The sequence below is a fragment of the Aspergillus wentii genome, assembly GCF_001890725.1.
Source record: "Aspergillus wentii DTO 134E9 unplaced genomic scaffold ASPWEscaffold_5, whole genome shotgun sequence".
NCBI lineage: Eukaryota > Fungi > Ascomycota > Eurotiomycetes > Eurotiales > Aspergillaceae > Aspergillus > Aspergillus wentii.
Genome location: NW_024467836.1, coordinates 1,275,112 through 1,287,849, shown reverse-complemented (window position 1 = coordinate 1,287,849; position 12,738 = coordinate 1,275,112). Strand labels below are relative to the sequence as shown.

The 12,738-nt window shown below is 47.7% G+C and overlaps 6 protein-coding genes across 6 annotated transcripts; 3 read left to right on the top strand and 3 right to left on the bottom strand.

Annotated features, from left to right (window-relative positions):
• Positions 1–2,026: 2,026 nt before the first annotated feature.
• Positions 2,027–3,671, top strand: ASPWEDRAFT_173582 (uncharacterized protein; the record flags this gene model as incomplete). The annotated part of the gene is made up of 3 exons (XM_040831102.1): positions 2,027–2,764; positions 2,826–3,314; positions 3,366–3,671. 3 exons carry the CDS (start codon positions 2,027–2,029, stop codon positions 3,669–3,671), a joined length of 1,533 nt encoding a protein of 510 aa, XP_040687834.1.
• Positions 3,672–4,145: 474 nt separating this feature from the next.
• ASPWEDRAFT_173581 (uncharacterized protein) lies at positions 4,146–4,721 on the bottom strand (the record flags this gene model as incomplete). The annotated part of the gene is made up of 2 exons (XM_040831101.1): positions 4,146–4,599; positions 4,657–4,721. 2 exons carry the CDS (start codon positions 4,719–4,721, stop codon positions 4,146–4,148), a joined length of 519 nt encoding a protein of 172 aa, XP_040687833.1.
• A 542-nt stretch (positions 4,722–5,263) lies between these two features.
• Positions 5,264–7,510, top strand: ASPWEDRAFT_562132 (telomere repeat binding factor family protein). Its single transcript, XM_040838275.1, has 3 exons — positions 5,264–6,389; positions 6,442–6,471; positions 6,526–7,510. The coding sequence occupies exons 1-3, from the start codon at positions 5,371–5,373 to the stop codon at positions 7,406–7,408; spliced, it is 1,932 nt and encodes a 643-aa protein (XP_040687832.1). The 5' UTR covers positions 5,264–5,370; the 3' UTR covers positions 7,409–7,510.
• Positions 7,511–8,529: 1,019 nt separating this feature from the next.
• ASPWEDRAFT_42072 (uncharacterized protein) lies at positions 8,530–9,076 on the bottom strand. The gene has a single exon (XM_040835706.1). It carries the CDS (start codon positions 8,878–8,880, stop codon positions 8,551–8,553), a length of 330 nt encoding a protein of 109 aa, XP_040687831.1. The 5' UTR covers positions 8,881–9,076; the 3' UTR covers positions 8,530–8,550.
• Positions 8,910–9,724, bottom strand: ASPWEDRAFT_562227 (uncharacterized protein). The gene has a single exon (XM_040838277.1). It carries the CDS (start codon positions 9,385–9,387, stop codon positions 8,947–8,949), a length of 441 nt encoding a protein of 146 aa, XP_040687830.1. The 5' UTR covers positions 9,388–9,724; the 3' UTR covers positions 8,910–8,946.
• Positions 9,725–10,152: 428 nt separating this feature from the next.
• Positions 10,153–12,726, top strand: ASPWEDRAFT_562186 (WD40 repeat domain-containing protein). The gene is made up of 5 exons (XM_040838276.1): positions 10,153–10,429; positions 10,488–10,846; positions 10,910–11,278; positions 11,333–12,101; positions 12,168–12,726. The coding sequence occupies exons 1-5, from the start codon at positions 10,324–10,326 to the stop codon at positions 12,425–12,427; spliced, it is 1,863 nt and encodes a 620-aa protein (XP_040687829.1). The 5' UTR covers positions 10,153–10,323; the 3' UTR covers positions 12,428–12,726.
• Positions 12,727–12,738: the final 12 nt, after the last annotated feature.

Genomic DNA, 12,738 nt, shown 5'->3' with positions numbered 1-12,738 from the left:
CGCATTTAGGTTTTTTCACTGCCTCGACGGCTGCCACCGGACACGAGTCTATTTTATATACTGTTCTCCGTCGTAACGCCATGCAATTGTCTTGACTGGTGGTGTATTTTATCTTGTTTTTCGGCCTGTGACTGCGACTTGCGAGTCGAAGATGGTTTAGGGCGATGGAGAACCCCTTCGGTTTAGGGAGAGACAATGGGGCCTGGAAAATGCTGGAACGGGTGGAAGCCCACGGAGACACCGCGTGAGATCCACGGGCTGCAACAGACGGGACCGCTTCGGATCGTCACGCCCCTACCGGCGATACGCCATGAATGGTACAGATGGTTCAGTACAAGTCACAAGTCCACCGCACTCTCTGAACATGGAGGAGGGGATTTGGAGCTTGGAGTCTGGAGCCGACAAAGTATGATGCTCAACCCCGTCTCCGTACGGCCGTACGGAGTACGGAGCACTGCGGCGCGAGCAATTAATGAAATGAGACGGAAAAAAAAAGTATCACGTATCAAATCCCAACTGCAAATCAGCTATACGGTGGCGACCCATTCCGCGTGTACTCACTCGGCAGGGTTTCAATAACCTAGTCAGCTCCTAACTTCCAGGTCTTTCTCGAATCCGTTCCTGAATCCCGAGACTACTTCATAGCACACACTATGAAGTGGCCAACATGCCAAATCGATCATCGTGATCCGATGAAAGCCTGATGATGATCGGCCGAAATTTCTCAACAGTCAAGACATTAACCAAGGATTGTTACCAGCTGCGGTCTCCGTACGAGTCCGTACACCGCTACAGCTCAGACACTGACACAGTAGCTTCAAGGTAGCAGCTATGGATATCCGAACTCGGGTGATTTTCTTCAAGAATTATTTGATGCACCCCCTTTTGGGTGTACGGGGTATGGTGTTTACACCATGTTGACCGCCTCTCCTTGTATTTTATTTTTATTTATGTTTATTTTTTTTGTACTATTTTTTTTTATTACACCACTGCCAACTGCCCGTTGGTCTGGCGCTTTTCAATTATTAGAATGATTATTGTCAAATGGGCTGCGGACGGTCTATCGGCTGCATGCAGTCACGCTGCACTGTCAGGTCAAGGGTGGTGATGGCGACTCCTTTGCCTATGGAGGTGGACATCTCCCAACGTCCAGCCCAACGTGTGAAAAGGATTGACAGGCTGGGCAGCTATTCTTTGCACCGTCGTGAATCTTGATTGATGATTTGAATGGCGTTTCCGAATCTGACCCACTAACTACACGCTTCGGACGACGCCATCTATCCCAAACGATCCAATATTGCGGCCCTTTCCTAGGCTTGCCCCCCCCCCCCCCCCCCCTAAAGGCGTGTTGATCCCAAGCCTAACCTCAGTAACCTGGCTCTCGGGACCCAGTGGTTTGGAACAGGATCAGCGGTCTCCCTTTCTCTTTTGCACAGCGCCACTTTGCTGCCATGCCATCTTGTCATACAGAAGACAATTATTACAGGCATAAGAGGGGGCCCTTTTTTTTGGGTCCCTCGTGATTTGTCCAACGTGGCAAAACGTTTCCATCGAAAGACCTTCTGCAGAAAAGATAAGAAGAAGCTAAATGAAATGAACAATAACAAGGATAAGGCCTGCCTGTCCAGATCATTATTGTCGCATTGTTCGCTTCCCCCCTCCCCCTCCAAAGTAAAGCCACTGCTGGCTTTATCCCTAATCTTTTGGTTTTAAAATACTCTTTCTCCGCATTATTTTTACCTGCGTAGGGATTTTATTTTATTTTAATTTTTATTATTTTCAAGAAATCTTGTCACTTGACCCATCTTTGTGCCTTGGGGGGCATCATATCTGATCTTCCAGGTACCCGATCTTCCCTCCCTAACCTTATTGCTTTTTTTGCAGACACCCTTTTTTTTGGTCTCCGCAGGTCGGGACATCATTTTAAACAATAAGACCTTGGTCAAAGATCTGATGATCTTCTAATGTTTGATTTTTCTTGATTCGTTGGTTTCGTGAGTGGTGACGTTGTGGCCGGTTTACTGAGATGCATTCTGTCAGCCCCTTCGAAGAGGCAGTCTTTGAACCTTCACCTCAATTGATGTTTCCTTCTCCGGATGGTAATCAATATAATCTACCGGGCATGGGTGATATGTCTCATTTCTCGCCGCATCACAGTCCGGACGATTCGATCGGTGCGCCATTAATCCCTCAGCAATCGAGCTACCCGTCTCTTTTCCGTTCTAGCGTGGAAATCCCCCGTTTCTTTGTGGCATATAGATGGTGGGAGGATGAAGCAACCACAGTTCTTTGGGCATTTGATGTCCAGGAGATCAAACGGGTGATCCGATACGGACTGTTTCGCGATGGGAGTCTCCCGCGAACGGCTCTCCAGAGTCGCAACGCCACCACTATCGATACTTTCCTCTTAACACTTGTTGAACCTCATGAGCGGCTATTCCTTGCCAATCTGTCTCATGTCCAAAAGGTTGAGGAGATTCTCCGTCGAACCAGTGTGACCAGCTCCCCGCTTATGGCCTGGAGCTGGTTTCCATCGCTGCAGGACAGTGAACTAGACCCTCGTGCGATTGCAGTGGCGATTGATAGTGAAAGCCATCTCCATTTCAATCGAATCTCCTTTGAGGAGTGGGTGCGTTACTCCCTAGGATACTCTGCCGCTGCCGTGGAATGGTTTTTCCAGCAACACACAGCATTCTACATCCATCTTCTCAATTATCTGCATTCATTCCCCGAGGAAGTCGGGAGGTACGTGGAGGTTGAACAGGTTCGTTTCCATTGATTGACTGTTTACATTACCGGATGGCTCAAACTAACTGTTTCATCAGCACCTACGAACCCGAAGTCCCTTTGCCCACCGGGCTTTAGTTCGGTGTTTGCTCCATGTGCAGGCTGAAGGAAGCAGTGACATGCCCTTGGCCCCCGCCCCGGGATTTGATTTTATCGCAGGTCCAATTCAAAGGCTATTCAAGAACTCACCACCAAGTCTCAAGTCGATCTTGAAGGTTCTCTCCGTATTGGGGGCCCGATTTCGACGAACATACGTGCACACCCCGGAAATGAACTGGAATAAAGCTTTTGACACAGATGCTACATTTATTGAAGATTTATTGGCCTCGACTTCGGCATTGGATTTTGGACGCACGTTGACAACCTTTGACGAGAGTACTTTCGCGGAGCTGAACGAACAAAGTATTGTCACCAACAACTCAGCTGTCAAGGGCATTCTTGTACAATGGGATTCACTGAGCATGGCAGTTTGGGAGTGCTGCTCTGCTCTCCCTGATCTGACGCCATATATTTTGGAGTGTTTGGAAGTAAGTGCATGTATCCACTCCTTAATTTGGAGTCGATTAACCGGAATCTAGGCTTTATTTATGATTCGGAACTACCACTCGTTGACAGCCATTCTCAATGGTATTCAAAAGTATAGCATTTCTACTTTATCATCTGGCACTACCAGCGGTACTACTAGCACCGTTACAATCGAACAAATTCTTCCTCCCGAATCAACCTACCTATTGGACTCTTTCGAAAACTACGCCGCATACCGGCAACAATTTCACGAAGCTCCTGGAATACCTTTCCTGCTACCTCATATTCGGGACTTCAAACAGAACGGAGAGCTAGCATTACACCAAATGTTCCAAGACATGCAAGCTTCTATCTCTTAACGAGAAGTCGTCAGGTGCTTATACGGGCTACGAATCAAATGCAAGGTGGACTCGACATATTGATTGTTATTAGAATGAAAACACGAATTGGGGTTGAGGGACGATTTAATTTTTTATAAAGACTATAGATAATTATTTGGGTTTGGGGTATATTGTTGCGGGTCTCTCTGTCTTGCTCATTTCCTCATTTCTCATATAAGGCAGTGATGGAGCATGGGTTTAATCTGGGCTTGTATTTTTAGTCTCTTCATTCATTATTGCATTTACGTCGAAATTATACCCTTATCCAATGGATTTTGTCTATTCAAACTTGCAACATCCCAGATAAGCAGTGATGCCATAATCACAACTTTAGATACAAGAAGCAGATGCAAGTAACTAAATTTAAACAGGAATCCTTTGCCTTCATCAAAACATCTCTCGATCCTTCTTAAAACAATTCACTTGTATACACGTGGATACATAAGCAGGTGTTCAGTGCCTCTTGCTTTTACCCTTCCCCTTAGGTGACTTTGGCGACTTGGGCAACTTGGCCGCCTCGGGGGCCTTTGCATAGCCAAAAAGACCCAGAAAGTACGCAATGCGATTGATGAACAAGAACGCGGTGATTCCAACATTACCCCAGGTCATAGCGTTCCAGGATGCAACATCAAGGAACGCCTCGGTGCCCATTGCCAGATAAGTGGCATAGACGTGGCCGACATCAGCTATCGCGAGAGCGATAAGGTAGTTTCTAAGGATAGCTGGCTCAGTGGTAGAATGCAAGATTCCCACTCCCAGGAGGAAAAGAAGGCCATAAACGTTGGCGAGTTGGTAGGCGAGGGCTATGCTGCTATTATGGATTTCGGCAGGCGGTTGGATGGTGTTTGGGGCCTGGTTAAGGATGAATCCACGCAAGTCGAAAATGGGAGCTGACCATCCGGCAATTCTGCGAGAGAGTTATTAGTTTGAAGATTGGAGAGGAATTGGCGATGGGAGTTGTTACAGTGAGATGGGCTCTACCACTGCAAAGAGGATATGAGGCCATTTGGGGAAAATCGTGGACGGCATGATTGTCAGAAAGGAGATGCGGGAAATGATCGTGATGAATTCTGTTACTTCTGGGCCAATGGACAGCGAGGTAATATGAAAGACAGAAGGCTACCACTTTGATCAAGAAGATGAAAGGAAAACTCAGAGAGAGGGTGGAAGATATGGAGACGGTCAGGTCAGTCTCTATTTACTTGGTAGAAATGAGGTGGCCGTAGTAGTAAGCTCAAAGAGCATCCATCCATGGACAGTGCAACGGGAAATTTTTGATTATTAACTGCAGACAGCACCCAATCTCAATTCTAGATATTTTAGCGGTCAGGAAAAAAAATATCAAATCAGCTAAAAATTATATCCTAAGCTGCTGGCGATGAAGTTGAACAATGCAAACTAAGAAATTGGCATGATGCAATAAATACCTGCCCCGTATGTAATATAACCGTACCGTACCCGTAATGCACTGATGGCTCATAAACCCACCCCTACTGCAGACAGTCATTCCATCGCTTTCAAGGCAGTCCTCGATCACCACAACATCTCCATCAGCAACGGTTTTGATCATTCTACATTAGCGGTATAAATTCTGCACAAGATGGGCTGTGTAGCATATACCTCTGGGTCTTCTGTGGTGCTCACCATTTAGTGTGGTTGTGATCCTGTTTCGACAACAATGGATCCGAACGGCACTCACGTCCGGCCCCTCGATGAGTCTCGCGAACTCCCTCAGCTTCAAGGCCTTCGCATTGCCCCTCTTCGACAGCCAGTCTCTTCTCGAATTCTGAACGTTCCCTCACCGTTAGAACCCAATGCCAGTGGTGTCCGAAAATCCAACACCATCTCCAAGGCCAACCCCTCTGGTGGCAACATACCCGCAAATCTCCCGACGGTGACTGAATTCCTGAATGCTGCCCGGACCAAGAAGAACGACCCCTCGGCCTCGGTGGACTCGATTTTGAGCTTTGAGCCTCCTCCGAGGCCTATCCTGCCGGCCTTTGTCAACCTCCGTGCTCTCGAGCGATTTCCGTTTTCCTCATTTGATGATGATTCGTCCCATGCTCGCAAGCGTCGGCGCCTGGATGTCCAAGCGGACTCGTTCAGTGAACATTTACAACTACCCATTCCCCAGGCACAAAAAGAACAGCGACCACCGCCGTTTGGGCCTTTTGCTATTTTAAATGGACTAAATGAGCCTCCGCCCAACGCTGCCCTTCTTCCGCCCATCGAAGCCGGCTCGATCACACAACTTCTGACCAAACCCACAAGAGATCACGTCGTTGTCGAGCCCGCTTTACTGACTGCTAATACGGTCACAGATAGTCAGATTGAGAAAAGGGAAGGAAGGATTGAAGAGATTCTGGATTCTCCCGTTGACGACAAGGCCGGGGATGGCGACCAGGTTGATATAGTGGACGAGTCAACACACAAGGCGGCTGTTGACCAACCGGTGTTGGAAAAGGAGAAGCCCGAGACGGATACGGAGCCTGTACCATCACCAACAGAGGATAGTAATGAGCCCCCATCTCCTAAAACTAGAGGCCGCTCGCGCAAGAATCTTCGGAAATGGACTGAGGAGGAGACAACTGCTCTCCTGCGGGGCGTGGTCAAATGTGGGATTGGCAACTGGACAGCGATACTAGCGCAGCCTGAGCTGAAATTTAATAAGAGGAGTGCCTCCAATTTGAAAGACAGGTATGGAATGGGAAGGTTTATCAACTGGATTTTGCTGAGCTTTTTCTCCAAGATTTCGTGTCTGCTGCCCATGGGCTTATCGGTAAGGATACACACATGATATTTCTGGTTGATACGAGCTCTAATTTCTCAACAGGGCCGCTGACCCAAATGAAGCAACAAAACAACTGCATGATACCCTTGCCAATGCACTGCTACGTGCTGAGACAGAAGGTTCGGATGGGACTGCCGGGAAAATCCTTCTTCCACATCCACGACCAGCCAATTCCGGATCTGAGACCAACGGAGCAAATTTGGGCCTCAATCTCAACAAGGAGCAGTCTTCATCAAGCAGTTCATTGTCAACCATAGAAGTTGATGACAATACCTCAAAATCGCGTCCCAAATACCCGCCATCATTCAAGGCTACACCCACTCTCTCAAATAGGTCCAAGTCCACCCTGGCATCTCTTGGTATACCAGAACCACACTTTACTATGAAGTCTCGACGTCGATCCCGTCGCCCTTTCACTGTTACCGAGGATGAGGCCTTACTCAAAGGCTATGCCGTACACGGATTCCAATGGACACTCATTCAACAGGATAAGCGCCTGAACCTTAGCCATCGGAAAGCCACTGATTTACGAGATCGATTCAGGACCAAATTTCCTCATGCATACCGCGATGGGGGCTCTGTTAGTGGGAATACATCTCGTAATCAGACGGGAAAACCAGCTGCCGCAGATGAGAGCAAGCCTACCGCTGCTGGCAACAATCAAAGCATACCAGCGGGACAGTCTTCATCTATTTCGCAAAATAGTAAGGCTGACACTACAGATCAGACCACATTAGGTCCTATTGACCCAGCCCTTCCACCCCCTGCTCCTCCACAGGGTTTGCTCGAGGCCTCAGCAAATGCACCCGCAACAGCGCCAGTTTTCCCCTTTCCGTTGGACGAAAATTCGGCCGGTGCTTCTAACGTCGATGCATCTTGGGAAGACAATACACTTGCCCCAATGGTCTGGGATGAGTTAGCCTAAGGGTTCCTCGATACAGGTTTTTACTTCTCCCCCATGTTCCCCCCTCTTCCCCCTCCTTTCTTGTCATTTTCTTTTACCTGGGCCTCAGTTTTCCCACCCCAAGATCACCAGTCCTGGGGGGTTTCACTCTTTCTTTGACCCATTCTGTAGAGCTCTGTCTTGTTTCGGATTTTCCTTTTCCCTTTGCAACTCACTTAGCGTTTTTAGCTATACCCCTCAGTACACGATGGTTCTGTTTTTTGTGCATATTTCTGTAATCCAGATTTTATGTCTTCCATAATCCACCCCAACATAATATTGGATGGTGGAATTACCTTTAGATATTTTTTATTAGTTTTCGTCATTGACGATGTGTCTTTTTTACACATTCTTAATAAAAGGTCATATATTCCACAGAGCTGAAGGTCATATACGGAGGGATTGCATTCGTACAGTGCATTCATACAGTAAATTACAATATGATAAGAGTGCTACCTTGTGCTGAGAGCAGTGATAACAGTGAGTAAACAAGGTGTAACTATGGCACAGATAAATCGAGCCTTCAGTATAAATGGAACCAAAGCCTGCTCAACCCAAGATGAAGAAGGAAGTATCAATTTCGCAAACACCAAATCGCTTACTATGCAGCGAAGACTGGATTTATCAAACATAAAAGGAGAACCAGGGAATTGAACAATTAAGGAATAGTGGAACACAGGAATAAAACAATAGGCATGCAAAGCACTAAGGGGGTAGGAAGTCGATCGTGAAAACTGGATAAAAGATGCGCCTTCTAGAAGTCTCGAAAGAACATTCAACGCTGCTTACCCACCTCAAGATATCATTAACAATCATCGCAAAAAAAGAAGAAACAAGCCAAAGCGCGTGATATACGGCTACTTTTACCGTTTGGCGGACCAAGGCCATTCAGAAGGGAACGAGGGATGCTTCTCAAATGGTCACAAAGATCGATCAATACCCATTCATGGTTTGGTGATTCGAGTGTGAATATATTCAAGGAATACGCGTGGGGCGAGAGGATTCATAACTGAGTATTCTGGGACAGTGAGTCGTTCGCGGGACGCTCGCCTTCTCGCAAAGAAACCCCTAAATTTACCAGGCATTACGGTCCCAGTTCGGGTCTGGTTGGTTGCGAGTCAGTATCAGAACCAGTCTGTCTTGAATTGGAGCATAGCGTATAACACACCCTGTATGAAGCTTGCCAGCACCTTACTACCCGTCTGCAGCAGAGGGTGACTAGCAACAATCTGTAAGAACCGTTGGAGTCCCTCCCGTCGATGCTCGATTACATCGTCACTGAATCGACTGGTAAAGACCTTGCCCGGCAGGGGCGGTATTGTTACCCTCGTGCTTTCACGTTCCAGGATATCCCGAAAGTATTCGAAGTCGGAGTAGCGCCGGCGCACGACAGAATGCTTCAACTTGAAAGCGGGGATATTGGTTCTGCAGATGATCTCGTATGACGTGTACATATTCCGGGAGGTACCATGCGTTTGAGGGTTTCGGACCTGTATAACAATTTGAACAGTGGTTAATAGCTACCGAAACCGGTTTTTCAAGTGGTATATCAAACTGCGGACGAGCGGGACGATGAGACAAGGGGGAAGTGGTGATGGAATTACCTCAACTTCGAGGAAGTTCTCGGGAGGCCCGTAGATCTCCTCAAAGGTCTGCTGTCGCGACTCCGGAACGGCCTGCATTGTGGACTGCGTGGCTGTGATATGATCAAAGGTCGGGGTATCTGGGATAAAGAAATGAGGTGGGGGACCGCGGGGAAGCTTGCGACCTCCGGCAAATGCGGTGGAGATTGATCGGTAGAACTGATTAAGCTGTTCAAAGGACTTCAAATCTGCCAGGTAGATATTGATGAAAGATACCTCCTGGCTGGAGATAGGAGAACCGCAATGATCGGACGTGTAGCTGCCAGATAGATAGTAGAGGCAGTTTGGGCTTTGGACGATGATGCGGACGGGTCGCATGCATTTCACGGCGGCGGGTAATATTACGGGTCACGCTGTATTTCTGTATTTCCCGTACCGGTCAATGATTGATCCGTAGATCTTATCTCCTTATCGATACGGACAATTCGATATCTTGATTCTCGAAGTTGGGAGATGAAGTAGGGAGCATGATGATGGGGATAGCTGAATGAAGAGGGGCTCATTTTGTCTGAAAGAGAAGAGCAGAGAATATAAAGGACAAGCAAGTTGTTGACTTTGGCTACTCGTGCACCCTTAACAGTACGGGGATATATATAACAATACTATCTGAGAAAGCAATAATGCGAAAGAGTAGTCAGGCATTAATCGGGTAAACAAGTTTCTCGTCAATTGTGCTGAGCATTTACTGACGATAAAATCAAGTTCAGCTTCATATTCGAGTATCGTCGGGGATAGGAGTTAAAGGCGGAGAATCCCCGGATGACATAACCGGGATAGGATGGTATCGATAAGCAGGTTGGTAGTAAGGTAAGCAACGACCACCAACTAATCCAACCAAACCACCAGGTCCATTGGGGGATGCTCGTACCACCCAGTGACCGCATCTCCTGGCGCATACCATTGTCTATCATTGGAAGACAGATGTCTATCTGATATTTCGCCTGTGGTCCATCCCCTCACTGCAGCCCCTCCTGGTCATGAGTTCGTCTGGCTCCCCACCCGGTGGTGAGCGACCGGAGCCTTCATCTCGAAGGGGGTCTGCGACTATATGGCATCCGGCTAGGGAATGGCTTGAAGAGGACGAGGATGGCGAGGATCTGGACCTGGACTATGTACCCGGATCTGGGCATTCAGAGGACGAAGGGATCGACGACGACGCAGATGTTGGTGCACAATTTGGTAATTTAGCCACCTTTCTGTGCCGTGCTTTTCTTTTCTACCTGTTATATAAAATGCTAATGTTACAACCTTCATATGGCGGAAGACCCGGAACTGCATTTAGGAAATATCCAGATCGAATTTGCGATGGACTCCGACCACGAAAATACCGAAGAAGGTCAGGGTGACGGACGAACAAGAGGTAATACGAGACGCTCGACTCCCATATAGTTCTAATGTGAAGTACTGATGGCGTGCAGTTTCTGCGACTCGATTGCTGAACCTCCTAGCTTCCAACGGCCTGCGACACATTCTCCATTCTAATGGATGGCGAACGGGTCCCTTAGGGGAGGAAGATGAAGACGCTGACGATACCGATGATCTTGGGTTTTTCAGATATCGGAGGAGGAACAGGCGTCGAGCAGGAAGTGATCAATTTCCCAAGGTGCCAAGTGATGCTGGCACCGAGTTGATGGGAACCGGAAATTTCGGGAGCAATTCACATTTTGTCGACGAGTTAAAGAAACGCAAAAAGGCGCTTGCAATGAGACTTATGTGGCGGGAATTGGGTATTGATGTTGCTGGGGCACAGAGGAGGGCAGCACAATCCATTTCTCAGGTAAGTACCGAGACAAGGTGACTAGCACCGGCGAGCTCCATACTAATATCTATCTGGATATAGGGCTTGATCCCTGAATCAGTCGCAGACAAAATCATCCATTTTGACTCACGATGCTACTCGGGACAATTCTCTGATGATGGTAATTTTTTCTTCTGCTGCGCACAGGATTTCAAGGTCAGAATGTACGACACATCTAACCCGTTCGAGTGGAAATACTATAAGACAGTGGATTATCCTTTTGGGCAGTGGACAATCACGGATGCTACCTTGAGCCCCGACAACAGATTTTTGGCATATAGTTCAATCCGCAATCTCGTGTGTCTTGCTCCCACCGATCCGGCCGATGAATCTGATCCAACTATCTTGGATTTATCCTCAATGCCCGGAGGGAGACGAGATCGAGGGATGTATGGAAGCTCACACTTTGGAGTATGTATCGCTGTGGCTTGATTAGAAGGATTGATTCAACTGACCTTATGACAGATCTGGTCAGTCCGATTTTCAGGAGACGGTCGTGAAATCGTGGCTGGCACATTTGATAACTCCGTTATTGTCTATGACCTTGAGACGCGACAATCCGTTCTTCGCTTGCAAAATCACGAAGACGATGTCAATGCCGTATGCTTTGGAGATGTATCGTCGCCTCATATTCTTTACTCCGGATCTGACGACACTACCCTGCGAGTCTGGGACCGGCGCTCAATGGGTGACGGACGTGAAGCAGGAGTGTTTATGGGGCATACAGAAGGTCTTACCTATATAGACAGCAAAGGCGACGGGCGCTATATATTGTCCAACGGCAAAGACCAGACAATGAAGCTATGGGATTTGAGGAAGATGATGACGACCGCAAGGTTCGACACGATCGACGTGAATCGCTACACGACCGGATTTGACTATAGATTCGAACCCTACCCCGATGATTACTACGAACCACATCCGCACGACTGTTCGGTTGTCACGTTCCGCGGCCACCGTGTTCTTAAAACCTTGATCAGGTGTCACTTCTCACCTCCGGGAAGCACCAATTCGAGATATGTGTACACTGGGAGTGAAGATGGCAAAGTATATGTATATAACTTAGACGCCACTCTCGCAGGGACGATCGATGTTGGCGTTGCGACTTTAAACTCCCGTCCACGCGATCCGGATATATTCACCACTGCGTACGAAGTCAGGAATAGGGGGGAAATGATGTGGAGGACGTGTGTTCGAGACGCAAGTTGGCATCCCAATGCCCCAGTGTTAGCAGGTAAGTCGTGCACGGCGCGCATCTACCACCGATCAGTAGGCATGGTCTGATCATTCTGTTAAACAGCCACCTCATGGAACGGCTGGGGCTTATCGACTGGTACCTGCACCCTGCATTCATGGAACGACTCTGCCGCGGATGATGAAGGAGACCCGACGATGGGAAAGAGCTACGATTGTAGGTTAGAAGAGATCCCTGAGTTCAACCTCTACAGGGAGTCGGGGCAGGTCCGTGGTTCTTTTCCTGGCACCGCCCGAGGCTCACTGAGGAGTCGGCCTGTAAGAAGGCAATATATGGATGATGATGATGAGGACGATGAATGGTAATATAAGCATGGATATGGGATGGCCAATCATTTAGAGCTGGAATCTAAAAATTTAGTATACACAGAGGCCAATATATGATTGTCAAGGTTTAGATGTTGATATTCGCGACTAACAGAGGTATTGGATGACAAAAATAAGAGTCGCAACCTGCCCTTTTAATAACTCTTGGGACAAAAAAGAAAACTTCATAAAAACGATATTTATACAGAAAAGCAACGCATAGCTGTGATATCTGATGTGATGGCGATTCGTCCTGTCACACGTCGCATATTGTGTCCATAAAATTGCCTGCACCGCGCAGACATCTGCAA

What these genes read in the sequence shown, in the direction of transcription:
- ASPWEDRAFT_562132 (XM_040838275.1), top strand. Translation starts at nt 5,371, where the DNA reads ATGGATCCGAACGGCACTCACGTCCGGCCCCTCGATGAGTCTCGCGAA. An exon ending in GCCTCCAATTTGAAAGACAG is followed by an intron (nt 6,390 to 6,441) that starts GTATGGAATGGG and finishes TTTTTCTCCAAG; the next exon opens with ATTTCGTGTCTGCTGCCCAT. An exon ending in TGCTGCCCATGGGCTTATCG is followed by an intron (nt 6,472 to 6,525) that starts GTAAGGATACAC and finishes ATTTCTCAACAG; the next exon opens with GGCCGCTGACCCAAATGAAG.
- ASPWEDRAFT_42072 (XM_040835706.1), bottom strand. Translation starts at nt 8,880, where the DNA reads ATGTACACGTCATACGAGATCATCTGCAGAACCAATATCCCCGCTTTC.
- ASPWEDRAFT_562227 (XM_040838277.1), bottom strand. Translation starts at nt 9,387, where the DNA reads ATGCGACCCGTCCGCATCATCGTCCAAAGCCCAAACTGCCTCTACTAT.
- ASPWEDRAFT_562186 (XM_040838276.1), top strand. Translation starts at nt 10,324, where the DNA reads ATGGCGGAAGACCCGGAACTGCATTTAGGAAATATCCAGATCGAATTT. An exon ending in GGGTGACGGACGAACAAGAG is followed by an intron (nt 10,430 to 10,487) that starts GTAATACGAGAC and finishes GATGGCGTGCAG; the next exon opens with TTTCTGCGACTCGATTGCTG. An exon ending in CAATGCCCCAGTGTTAGCAG is followed by an intron (nt 12,102 to 12,167) that starts GTAAGTCGTGCA and finishes TCTGTTAAACAG; the next exon opens with CCACCTCATGGAACGGCTGG.